The 14,193-nt window shown below is 29.3% G+C and overlaps 1 protein-coding gene across 4 annotated transcripts in view; it reads left to right on the forward strand.

Moving 5' to 3' along the window:
- The window catches only part of LOC136026246 (alpha-ketoglutarate-dependent dioxygenase alkB homolog 6-like), a 106,340-nt gene that overhangs the window by 70,858 nt on the left and 21,289 nt on the right, over window positions 1-14,193 (forward strand). For all 4 annotated transcript variants that reach the window (XM_065702611.1, XM_065702610.1, XM_065702613.1 and 1 more), the window contains exons 2-3: window positions 41-147; window positions 5,378-5,554. In XM_065702611.1, the coding sequence (XP_065558683.1) occupies window positions 73-147; window positions 5,378-5,554 (252 nt within the window). In that variant the 5' untranslated portion in view covers window positions 41-72. The remainder of the gene's footprint in view (window positions 1-40; window positions 148-5,377; window positions 5,555-14,193) is intronic.

Below are 14,193 nucleotides of genomic sequence, written 5' to 3' on the forward strand. Positions count from 1 at the left end.
TAAATATTGTACTATAAAATTCATTTTTATTGTTTTATAGTTAAGAAATAAATTTGTCACTTCTCGAAAAGGATGGAAGAAGCAAGTCTTTTGTTGAAAGATGAGAGTTTTTCGATGGACAAGCTAGAGAAGTTCCGCATTAAAGGGGTAAGATTTGTTCTGATTTTATATGTTTCTTTTATATAATCATATGAATAAACTATGTTTTATAACTTTATACTTAAATGATAATTGTGCATAATTTTCTAAATATTAATGACGCGTAAGAAGACTTGTGCACATAAAGGGGGAAAAGAGTTGGTGTAAAAAAGGTAAACGGTAAAAGATATGGCACTAGACTCTTAAAGTACAACCACCGGTGCTGGTCTACGTTTCACGGCCCCTCAGCCAGGAAGTGCAATGGCGGGGTAGGGAGGCCAGCTATCCTGTGTTTTCGCACAACCTTCCTGCAAAAGAGGCGATTCCCCTGAGTAGATTGATTCAAATGAATCTAAAGGAAATAAAAAAATAATGGCATAAAGAAGTATCTTTTTCGTGGTTATTCCCCCCCCCCAACTGCTAGTAAAAAGCCTCTGAAGCACTGATTAAAAGAGGTAAGATTTATTTTTTAAGTATATGTGTTTATTCATAGAAACACCACTTCTGTGAGACCTAGAGATTTCTAAATATATTTATACGCAGAAGAAAAGGTGCGTTTTTTATACATTGGCCTAAAAAAAAGTATGGGCAACTAAAAAAAGAGTGAAAACTGCCACTAGTGTCAGCAAAAAATGGCCGACGCAATCTAGCGCTTAGCGTTTCTTCGCATATGTTCCAAACTCCGTAAATGATTTTTTTCCAGAAACTGAGATTATGTATTTATTTATGTATTTTTTTCCAAATCCAACTAATTACATGGATTTTTCCTTATTATAACATTAAAAATGCCAAATACTTGCTAGTGTTGGTGATTTATTTTTAAGCTAGCGTCAGTTTTTAAGGCATTCATACTTTGGGGTGGTCTGAATAACCCTCGATTAGAATAATTTTGACAAAAATACGTGAAAATTCGTGTTACTGACCATAAGATTTCTTTATGACTGAAATTTGTCATTTTTTCCGATGCATACAGAAAAAGAAAGAAAGATGCCAGAAAGTTTGAGGTCTTTGAACTTCTCAGACTATCTTTCCTGAAAATTGGAATTCATTCTTGTCTAAGGACTTTAGTGAGAATATCGTCATATTCTCCTGTTTAATGTCCCGCTGGGTGTAAAAATAAAGAAATGAAGTAGCTTTGACTAAGATCAGTGACCTATTAGATATTAGGACTTTGATTAAGCGAAAATGAAAATCTATGCAGAATGATATAAAACCGTGGCACCAAAATCGGAACTATTAATTGTCAAGCATAAATCAGATTCGGATTTGAAAAATACAAGTGCAGAGAGGAGGCTCTTTCTGATGGCGTGAACGACTCTCCAAGAGAAGAATAAATAAAAAAAAACACTTTATAATGCAAACAAGTGACCATTGAATTTTTGAAGGGGAATGAGTTTTTTTGCTTTGTCTGATACACAGATTTCGCAAATTTTCGCCCACAGATGTTGCCTTAACTTAGAATCATCCATTTCTCGAAATCAAGTCGAAATTTAAAGAACTTCGCATGCAAGCTGCTCTGCAGTTGTACGGTCTAGGAAAGAACGAATATATTGATGTTTAGTGATCTCTTGAAGTTACGACCATTATTTCAAATTTTAAGAATTAGTGTGATTCCGGGTTAATAGTGAAGTTGGGCAGATTCTGGCCTCTATTTGTTTATTCTCAATGGTTTGATGTGTTTCTTAGGCAGCATCCACATGTATGTCTTACTTGACCCTGTTGAATCTTAAATGCTTTAACTCTTTGGCCACGAAGACTTGTACTCTCGAAAAAAATTCAGAACAAAATCTGGTTTCCCCAAAAATGGGGAGCCACAAAAAGGGCCAATTATTTAAAATTAGGGCTCAATCTCCAGAAATTTGGACCCGGAAATTGGTCGAATACATTTTTTTCCGACTGACTTGAAACTTTAAAGAGTCGTTGCCTTAGCTAAGGGGATACATGTCCAGTCTTGATGACAATGTTCAAGCAGCTCTCATTCATACATACGATTTGTTGCATAAATTACAGTGAAGCATATTATTCTAGAGTTTAGACCTTTGTGGCTAGTGTATTTAATTTCTGACAATTAGTATGACACTGTTGCCACTGTATTTATTATTTGTTTTTAGAATGACATTTACATGCATTTCCGTTTGAACTTCCATGCGTAAGCAAGTGCCTGGTAAGATATAGGTATTGTAGCATAGAATTTTAACTGGACCTGCGTTGAACCTGTTGAAACGTACTCTTCAAAATCTAAGGACAGTCGAAATGTACATTTCGAAATCTAAGTGCAATATAAGTGTATTTTCAATGAAAACACCAAAAAAAGGAATTTTACAGAAAAATATCACAAGAGGTGTTTTTGAAAATCTTGGAAGAATGGCAAAAACCTAGGAGCGAAATTTCCTCAGATCCCCCTCCTCTTGGAGAATTGGTGCCCCTGACTCCAAATGCACCAAAAAAAGAAAATATTTTTTCTTTCCTACACTGAAAAATCGAAAATGGAGACCAGAATGGAGACCAGCTTTGAACGGTAAATACATAGGGGAAGCTATCCTTAAATAGTTTAAAAACATGTCATTTCTTCCTCACTTGTTCCTTTTTTAATTTTCAATTTTTTCGCGTAACAGGAAATACTCTTTACTTTCTAATGCGGTTGGATATAAAATCGCTTTTAATATTTTTCACTCTTTTTAGTCTTTGGTAAATCTTTTTGGACAGAAATGTTAAATATTTTCATATTTTATGCTAATATATTAACCAAGACCGTATCCAAAGGGGGGGGGGATAGGTACTGGTTTTGAACCCCGCTGCCCTCAATTTTTGTTCTGATTCATAAAGACACAATAAAATGCCTACACAAATTTTTAATGTGTTTCTAAAGTTTCTCTGCAAAACCCTCTGAAAAAATGACCCCCTCCCCCCCAAAAAAAGCATATCCTAGATACATCCTTGATAATGACTCCCAGCAATGAGCGTGGAAACATATAAGAGTGAAAACAGGCCCTAGTAGTCGAAAAAATCATCAATGTCATTCTAGAGTTGGTTTGTTTGACTCAAAACGGCTTCATGCCTGTCTTTTCGTGCAATTATTTTAGAATAACTTTTTCCACGAAAGAAGTTCTTCATAGAAAAGAGCTATAGTAAACCAAAGACAAGTAGATATAAAGTAAAATAATAATTAAAGCATAAAACCGAAAACGAACATAAATTACGATAAATAGCCAATTCAAACTTAAAATAAAAAGTAATTACCACAAACAGGAGTAGGGCCAATGGCTCCAACGCCTTTCAAAGGCCAGAAAGTCATTTGTACCTTACCAAAACAATTTTATTTCGAGCTAAGTGTTTTGATTAATCATAATATTGAATTAAAAGTCACCCTAATAAGCATAATTACTGAAAAGAACAAATGAACGTAGATTGACAGTTTATTATATACTGATATGTTCCTGAAAACCTCAGCATTTTCAGATTTATTCATGTTGTAAAAGAGGAAATATTTAAAATTCATTTTACTTTCAGGAAAGTGCAAATGACGTTATGATCTTTAGAAGACACAGGGGCGTTAAGCTTACTCCTGTTTGTGGCAATTTCTGACTTTGACTGAATCATTATAAACATTATTTAACTTTATTTCTGGTCGTATTTGGTTTAATTTAGTTTTTTGCTTTGCTTTGAAAGACTTCTTTTATATATTTTTTTTTTTTAAAGCTTAATTTCGGTTCTCCTTAAGAATCAAAATTTAAGCTTACTACTTGCATTTTCGACAAGGTTTTGTAACAAATTTTAAATATAGTTGAACCAAGACACTTTGGATGGATGGGTACGAGGAATATTTTTTTAAAGAAATAGATTGAATATCTGCATAATCTTTGATATTATTTTGGGGTTGAAAGAATTTTGACCTTCCATCCTGTAACAACCTTGAGTACAGATAAATACTAATCGATCCCCCCTCTCAACATGCCTTGAAAGTATCAAATTAATTCCCCAAGTCATTCCTCATATTGAACCAGCGATCGTGGAAGATCGAGAGAGGACTCATTTGGTCGGAAATCCATAGTTCTAGTTCTCTTTTTAAAAGACCAAAAATATTGGAGGGCAGCTATTTCCCCTCCCACGCTCAGTTTTTGCCAAAGCCACCCGATCAAAATTTTGAGATGGCCATTTTATTTTGCATAGTCGAAAAAATTTAATTTCTATGTCTTTAAAGATGACTTAAATCCCCGGGAGAAAGGCTGCAAGTAATGAACTTTGCCCATTGTTTACGTATAGTATTGATTATTGGGAAGTATACAGGCGTTTTCAGGGGGATTTTTCTGGTGAAGGAGTCGGGGGGTTACGTTGGAGGATCTTTCCATGGAGGAATTTCTCACAGGGGATAGAAATTTTCCAGGGAGGGGGCACCAGATTTCCCAGCATTTTTTAAGAAACGACCAGAAACTAAATAAAAAAGCATTTTCAACTCCTCCATGGATGAATTTATCATAGGGGAGGATAATTTCTATGAAGGGGGCGCTGAATTTTCCAGCGTTACTTAAAAAAACAATGAAAAATAAAGAAAACAATGAAAAATAAAAAAAACAAGTTTTTTTAAATGAAAGTAAGGAGCAACGTTAAAACTTAAAACGAACAGAAATTATTACGTATATGAAGGGGTCACCTCCTCGTCAATACCTTGCTCTTTACGCTAAAGTTTTTTTAGTGCTTTTGAAAGAGCTATTTATTCTAATTAAATGGTCTTTGTGATTCAGGAGTCATTCTTAAGGAATTGGGACAAAATTTGAACTTTAGCATAAAGAGCGAGGTATTGAGGAAACAGTGACTTGTCTCACATACGTAATAATTTTTGTTCGTTTTAAGTTTTAATGTTGCTCCTTACTTTCAGTCCAAAAACTTGTTTTTTTATTTGTTTTTTCATACTGAAACAACTTCCACCTCTATCTACGCAACCAATAACCACATATGGTGAATGCTGTGCCTGTATACGGTTCTGTGATTTCTTTTGAACAACTTTTCTTTGAGATTTTGATCTCCTAACTGAAATGACTAAGTTAAATGAGAGCGTTTAAAAGAAATCCTGGAGATGAAAGGATAAGCTTGAGAGTGAAACAACTCAAACAGAAGAAAGCATGCAAAATAAATAACTGAAAGTCAATACAGGAAATTTTCAACCTCTGCGACTTCAATTTTTATTAAAAGTTGAAGAAGTGCGCTTTTAAAAGTTTTACTGACATCTATTTAATTCCAGGCGTTCAACACTTTGTACTATGTTCCAGACTTCATAAATAACCGAGAAGAGGAACAGTTATTAAGAAATATATATTCTGCACCAAAGCCAAAATGGACCCAGCTAAATAATAGGAGGCTCCAGAACTGGGGTGGATATCCTACTACGAAGGGGATGATAGAAGAGCCTATACCAGAGGTGAGCTTTCAAATTTAAAACAAATGACGATTGTTCTTAGAAGCAACAAACCAAGACGAAAAACTGGACAATTATTTATTGTTGTACTTTTGTCTAATTCCTGCTTTTCTTTACATTTACGCTATTGCTTCTTTCTTTGTTAAATTAATTTTAGAAACCTTTTCCACAAAATAAGTTTTTCAAAGAAAAGTAAAGAGCTAACATCAAAAACAAGAAGAACAATAAGGAAATTCTTTTCGTAAGACAGTGGAATTCTAATTTGACTGAATATTTCGGCCCTATGTCGTCCTCAGCAAAACAAAAATATATAAAAATAATATATTTTTGAACTTCGCTGAAGTAAGAATGCAGGGACTGTTTTAAAAATTTACATTTTAGTTTTAATGGTCGTATGTTCTTTCTTTTATAATTTATAAAAGAAATTTCTTTTATGTTCGTTATTTATAAAAGAAATTTCTTCTATGTTCGTTCTTTCATTCATTCAAATTAGAATTTAACTGTCTTACGAAAAGAATTCCCTATTGTTCTTCTTATTTTTGATGTTGTGATGGAAAGGCTGTGTAGTCTTTGTCGCTATTTAAGTAAAGAGCTCCATTAAACTGAAATAAGCAGAAATAAACTGATATAATCTTTCAAGCATAAAACTATTGCATATCACCATCAATAAATACATGAAAGCCAAAACGAACAGAAATTTTAATAAATAACCAAGTCAAATTCAAAACGAGTAGAAAAACTCAAAACAAGCAGAAATACTAAAAAAAAAACCAAAAAAAAAGACAAAACAAATGAACTTAGACTGACAGTTTAATATACATATACTAATATTTATTCCTTAAAGTCTTAATAATTTTTGATTTATTAAAGTTAAAAATGGAAAAACTTTTCGTCAATGAACTGCAAATTATTTTCTGGTTTCCAGAAGGCATACAGGATGTCAGCCCTACTAATTTTTGGTCGTTTTGAGTTTGACTAGGTTATTTATTGGAATTTCTGTTCGTTTCGGGTTTCATTTACTTACTGATTGTGATTCACGGTAGTTCTGCGTTTGGAAGATTATATTTCATAATGTATGCTTAGTTTTGGTTTAATGGAACATTTTACTCTTCCTTTAAAAACTTATTTTGCCGAAAATTTTTTTTTTAATTAAAAATGAATAAATAAATCTTAAAAAGAGTAAAACGTACATTGAATATCCAATGTATGCAAGTCAAGCTTAAAACAAACAAAAGTTACGATAAACAATAGTCTGGCTACTGTCCCCTTCCCTAATTGTCAAAGTCTAAAGCCTATTGCGTCACTTCTCCCAAAACGAATTATAGTACAAATATTTTCTTGTGTATTTATAACATTGAGAAAAAAAAATATAAAAATTATAGTGAAATAAAGTCTTGAACCACTGAGCTTACAGCAGTTATTTTAGTTATTTTATTTACACTTTATTAGTTATTTGCAAGGACTTTTCAAGACATATACAGTTTTCAAACGATTTATAGTACAAATATTTTCTTATGCATTTACAACATTGAGAAAAAAAAATAAAAATTATAGTGAAATAAAATCTTGAACCACTGAGCTTACAGCAGTTATTTTAGTTATTTTATTTACACTTTATTAGTTATTTGCAAGGACTTTTCAAGACATATACAGTTTTCAAACGATTTATAGTACAATTATTTTCTTATGTATTTACAACATTGAGAAAAAAAAAAAAAAAATTGTAGTGAAATAAAATCTTGAACCACTGAGCTTACAGCAGTTATTTTAGTTATTTTATTTACACTTTATTAGTTATTTGCAAGGACTTTTCAAGACATATACAGTTTTCAAACGATTTATAGTACAATTATTTTCTTATGTATTTAGAACATTGAGAAAAAAAAATAAAAATTATAGTGAAATAAAATCTTGAACCACTGAGCTTACAGCAGTTATTTTAGTTATTTTATTTACACTTTATTAGTTATTTGCAAGGACTTTTCAAGACATATACAGTTTTCAAACGATTTATAGTACAATTATTTTCTTATGTATTTACAACATTGAGAAAAAAAAAAAAAAATTATAGTGAAATAAAATCTTGAACCACTGAGCTTACAGCAGTTATTTTAGTTATTTTATTTACACTTTATTAGTTATTTGCAAGGACTTTTCAAGACATATACAGTTTTCAAACGATTTATAGTACAATTATTTTTATGTATTTACAACATTGAGAAAAAAAAAATAAAAATTATAGTGAAATAAAATCTTGAACCACTGAGCTTACAGCAGTTATTTTAGTTATTTTATTTACACTTTATTAGTTATTTGCAAGGACTTTTCAAGACATATACAGTTTTCAAACGATTTATAGTACAATTATTTTCTTATGTATTTACAACATTGAGAAAAAAAAAATAAAAATTATAGTGAAATAAAATCTTGAACCACTGAGCTTACAGCAGTTATTTTAGTTTTTTTATTTACACTTTATTAGTTATTTGCAAGGACTTCTCAAGACATATACAGTTTTCAAACGATTTATAGTACAAATATTTTCTTATGTATTTACAACATTGAGAAAAAAAAATTATAGTGAAATAAAATCTTGAACCACTGAGCTTACAGCAGGTATTTTAGTTATTTTATTTACACTTTATTAGTTATTTGCAAGGACTTTTCAAGACATATTCAGTTTTCAAACGATTTATAGTACAATTATTTTCTTATGTATTTACAACATTGAGAAAAAAAAAATTATAGTGAAATAAAATCTTGAACCACCGAGCTTACAGCAGTTATTTTAGTTATTTTATTTACACTTTATTAGTTATTTGCAAGGACTTTTCAAGACATATACAGTTTTCAAACGATTTATAGTACAAATATTTCTTATGTATTTACAACATTGAGAAAAAAAAAATTATAGTGAAATAAAATCTTGAACCACCGAGCTTACAGCAGTTATTTTAGTTATTTTATTTACACTTTATTAGTTATTTGCAAGGACTTTTCAAGACATATACAGTTTTCAAACGATTTATAGTACAAATATTTTCTTATGTATTTACAACATCGAGAAAAAAAAAATTATAGTGAAATAAAATCTTGAACCACCGAGCTTACAGCAGTTATTTTAGTTATTTTATTTACACTTTATTAGTTATTTGCAAGGACTTTTCAAGACATATACAGTTTTCAAACGATTTATAGTACAAATATTTCTTATGTATTTACAACATTGAGAAAAAAAATTATAGTGAAATAAAATCTTAAACCACTGAGCTTACAGCAGTTATTTTAGTTATTTTATTTACACTTTATTAGTTATTTTATTTACACTTTATTAGTTATTTGCAAGGACTTTTCAAGACATATACAGTTTTCAAACGATTTATAGTACAAATATTTTCTTATGTATTTACAACATTGAGAAAAAAAAAATTAAAATTATAGTGAAATAAAATCTTGAACTACTGAGCTTACAGCAGTTATTCTAGTTATTTTATTTACACTTTATTAGTTATTTGCAAGGACTTCTCAAGACATATACAGTTTTCAAACGATTTATAGTACAAATATTTTCTTATGTATTTATAACATTGAGAAAAAAAACAAAAATTATAGTGAAATAAAATCTTTAACCACTGAGCTTACAGCAGTTATTTTAGTTATTTTATTTACACTTTATTAGTTATTTGCATGGACTTTTCAAGACATATACAGTTTTCAAACGATTTATAGTACAAATATTTTCATATGTATTTATAACATTGAGAAAAAAAAAATAAAAATTATAGTGAAATAAAATCTTGAACCACTGAGCTTACAGCAGTTATTTTAGTTATTTTATTTACACTTTATTAGTTATTCGCAAGGACTTTTCAAGACATATACAGTTTTCAAACGATTTATAGTACAAATATTTTCTTATGTATTTACAACATTGAGAAAAAAAAAATAAAAATTATAGTGAAATAAAACCTTGAACCACTGAGCTTACAGCAGTTATTTTAGTTATTTTATTTACACTTTATTAGTTATTTGCAAGGACTTTTCAAGACATATACAGTTTTCAAACGATTTATAGTACAAATATTTCTTATGTATTTACAACATTGAGAAAAAAAAAATTATAGTGAAATAAAATCTTGAACCACCGAGCTTACAGCAGTTATTTTAGTTATTTTATTTACACTTTATTAGTTATTTGCAAGGACTTTTCAAGACATATACAGTTTTCAAACGATTTATAGTACAAATATTTTCTTATGTATTTATAACATTGAGAAAAAAATAAAAATTATAGTGAAATAAAATCTTGAACCACTGAGCTTACAGCAGTTATTTTAGTTATTTTATTTACACTTTATTAGTTATTTGCAAGGACTTTTCAAGACATATACAGTTTTCAAACGATTTATAGTACAAATATTTTCTTATGTATTTACAACATTGAGAAAAAAAAAAAATTATAGTGAAATAAAATCTTGAACCACCGAGCTTACAGCAGTTATTTTTGTTATTTTATTTACACTTTATTAGTTATTTGCAAGGACTTTTCAAGACATATACAGTTTTCAAACGATTTATAGTACAAATATTTTCTTATGTATTTATAACATTGAGAAAAAAATAAAAATTATAGTGAAATAAAATCTTGAACCAATGAGCTTACAGCAGTTATTTTAGTTATTTTATTTACACTTTATTAGTTATTTGCAAGGACTTTTCAAGACATATACAGTTTTCAAACGATTTATAGTACAAATATTTTCTTATGTATTTATAACATTGAGAAAAAAAAAATAAAAATTATAGTGAAATAAAATCTTGAACCACTGAGCTTACAGCAGTTATTTTATTTATTTTATTTACACTTTATTAGTTATTTGCAAGGACTTTTCAAGACATATACAGTTTTCAAACGATTTATAGTACAAATATTTTCTTATGCATTTACAACATTGAGAAAAAAAAATAAAAATTATAGTGAAATAAAACCTTGAACCACTGAGCTTACAGCAGTTATTTTAGTTATTTTATTTACACTTTATTAGTTATTTGCAAGGACTTTTCAAGACATATACAGTTTTCAAACGATTTATAGTACAAATATTTTCTTATGTATTTACAACATTGAGAAAAAAAAATTATAGTGAAATAAAATCTTGAACCACTGAGCTTACAGCAGTTATTTTAGTTATTTTATTACTTTACACTTTATTAGTTATTTGCAAGGACTTTTCAAGACATATACAGTTTTCAAACGATTTATAGTACAAATATTTTCTTATGTATTTACAACATTGAGAAAAAAAAAAATTATAGTGAAATAAAATCTTGAACCACTGAGCTTACAGCAGTTATTTTAGTTATTTTATTTACACTTTATTAGTTATTTGCAAGGACTTTTCAAGACATATACAGTTTTCAAACGATTTATAGTACAAATATTTTCTTATGTATTTACAACATTGAGAAAAAAAAAATAAAAATTATAGTGAAATAAAATCTTGAACCACTGAGCTTACAGCAGTTATTTTAGTTATTTTATTTACACTTTATTAGTTATTTGCAAGGACTTTTCAAGACATATACAGTTTTCAAACGATTTATAGTACAAATATTTTCTTATGTATTTGCAACATTGAGAAAAAAAATAAAAATTATAGTGAAATAAAATCTTGAACCACTGAGCTTACAGCAGTTATTTTAGTTATTTTATTTACACTTTATTACTTATTTGCAAGGACTTTTCAAGACATATACAGTTTTCAAACGATTTATAGTACAAATATTTTCTTATGTATTTACAACATTGAGAAAAAAAAAAAAAATTATAGTGAAATGAAATCTTGAACCACTGAGCTTACAGCAGTTATTTTAGTTATTTTATTTACACTTTATTAGTTATTTGCAAGGACTTTTCAAGACATATACAGTTTTCAAACGATTTATAGTACAAATATTTTCTTATGTATTTACAACATTGAGAAAAAAAAAATAAAAATTATAGTGAAATAAAATCTTGAACCACTGAGCTTACAGCAGTTATTTTAGTTATTTTATTTACACTTTATTAGTTATTTGCAAGGACTTTTCAAGACATATACAGTTTTCAAACGATTTATAGTACAAATATTTTCTTATGTATTTACAACATTGAGAAAAAAAAATAAAAATTATAGTGAAATGAAATCTTGAACCACTGAGCTTACAGCAGTTCTTTTAGTTATTTTATTTACACTTTATTAGTTATTTGCAAGGACTTTTCAAGACATATACAGTTTTCAAACGATTTATAGTACAAGTATTTTCTTCTGTACTTATTGCAATATTGAAAATAAAATTCTGAACTGATGAGATTTCAGCAACTAATATCATTATATATCTAGTTTTTACTTCAATTTTGTAGACTGTTCAAGACACATAGTTTTCAGTAAAGTGCCAATGATCCAGTAGGCTTTAGACTTTTACAGTTAGGGAAGGGGCAGTAGCCAAACTCTTGTTTGTCGTGATTTTGTTTGTTTTAAGCTTAATTTAAATAATCAATTTAAGTTTTACTCGTTTAAAGAGTTATTTATCCATTTATACTAGTACCTGTTGTATGTTTGTTTGCTATGATTGTTTATTTAATTTTTCTTTGTTGGGTGGATAAAAGTGAGTGGAGAACAACTAGCCCCCTTACGCCCTCTTTTCCCCAAATGTATGTAATCGAAACTTGGAGATAGCCGTTTGGTTCAAAATAGTCCAATATCATGTAACAATGCCTACGGGGTTAAACAAACTTTGAGATAGCCATTTTGTTCCAAGTAGTCCGAATGTCAAATAACTACGGTTCCAGGTTTGATAACCCTCTTCCCCAGCTCTCAGGGCAACGGCTAGAAATTATATAAGTTGTCCATTGTTAACATACAAGGTTTTTTTTGGAAGGGGTATTCACTTTGGAAGGGGTTCATTTGATTGGAGATTGATGGTTCTAGCTCTTTTCAAAAGAGTCAAAAGTTATCAAACGGCAACCAGACCCCTCCTCTCACCACTTCTTTTCCCTAAATACATCCACAGATAGCGCCATTTTGCTCAAAATAGTCCTAAGATAAAGAAACTATTCTTCCAGGATTAAAATACCCCCCTCAACCCCAGGGGCAAGGATTGTAAGTCATACAAGTTGCTTATTGTTACTTTGATTCTTTTTTTTACTTTGACTGATCGATTTCGGTGCAGCTTTTATTTACAGGCCAAGGGCTATAAGTTATGCATGTTGATTAATGTTACTTTGATACTTTTTTTGCCTTGATACTTACATATTTTGATATTATTACTTTGATACTAGTTTTGATACTTTGATGGAACTTCATATTGAAAAAAAATTGATTTTGAAATGGGAGTGTTGAAAAACTTGAAACTATGGCAATAAAAAAAGAAACAAAAATTAACAAAAAAAAAACTTTCGGAAAAAGATTTTTTCTAAGATAAGTAAAGCCCATTAAACTAAATATCAGCTGAAATAAAAACCATAATTCAAACTCAAAATGACCAATTACTATTAAAGTATATATGAAACCCAAAACGAACAGAAATTAAATAAACAATCATAGCAAGAATCTACCACAGTTACTAAAATAAATGAATCTTCAAACGTGTAAAACTTAAACTGAATATGGAAATCAAGCTTAAAACAGGAAAAATTCGTTACAGCTGAAGCATAAATGAAACCCAAAAGGAACTGGAATTAAAAAAAAACAATCGTAGCAAACAAATACAACAGGCACAAAATGCAACTGAAAACAAATTATACTACAAATATTTTCTTTGTACTTATTACAACAACAACATTGAAAACCAAAATAAAAATTACAGTAAAATAAAATCGTAAACTGATAGGCTTTCAGCAATTAATACCATTATATGTCAAATACTCAGTTTAACTTTCTTAGTTCTTTCCAAGACTATTCAAGTCACATATAGTTTTCTGCAAAGCGCCAATGACGCAGTAGGTTCTGAACTTTTACTGTTAGGGAAGGAGGCAGTACCAAAACTCTTGTTTGTGGTGACTTTCGTTTGTTTTAAGCTTGATTTGCATTTTCAATTTAACTTTTATCCGTTTTAATATTTATTTACTCATTTATATTAGTATCTGTTGTAGGTTTTTTGCTACGATTGTTTATTTAATTTCTGTTCGCTTTGGGTTTCATTTATACTTCAGTAGTAAAAGATTTTTCATCGCTTTAAGCTTGATTTCCATATTCAGTTTAAGTTTTACTTATTCTAAGATTTATTTACTTATTTATATTAGTCCCTCTTGAATGTTTGTTTGCTATAATTGTTTTTTTTTTTATTTTCCATTGATTCTTTAATAGTAATTTTTGGTTATTTTGAGGTTGAATTATTATAAGTTTTCATTTCTCCCGCTCTTAAGTTTAATATGACCTTTACTTTTCTTGAAAATGCTTCTTTTTCAGAATTTTTCTTTAGCTAATATAAGATAAACAAATCAGGTTTATACGGCCAATCCTTCCATAAAAATCTTATATACTCTGGGGGTATAACTTCCAGCCCTTGCCCTGGGGTTCTGGAGGGTTTTGTCAACCCTGGATGCAATGTTATGACATGTTTGGACTATTTTAAACAAAATGGCTATCTCACAGATTTGA

The sequence above is a fragment of the Artemia franciscana genome, chromosome 4 (assembly GCF_032884065.1).
Source record: "Artemia franciscana chromosome 4, ASM3288406v1, whole genome shotgun sequence".
Classification (NCBI taxonomy): domain Eukaryota; kingdom Metazoa; phylum Arthropoda; class Branchiopoda; order Anostraca; family Artemiidae; genus Artemia; species Artemia franciscana.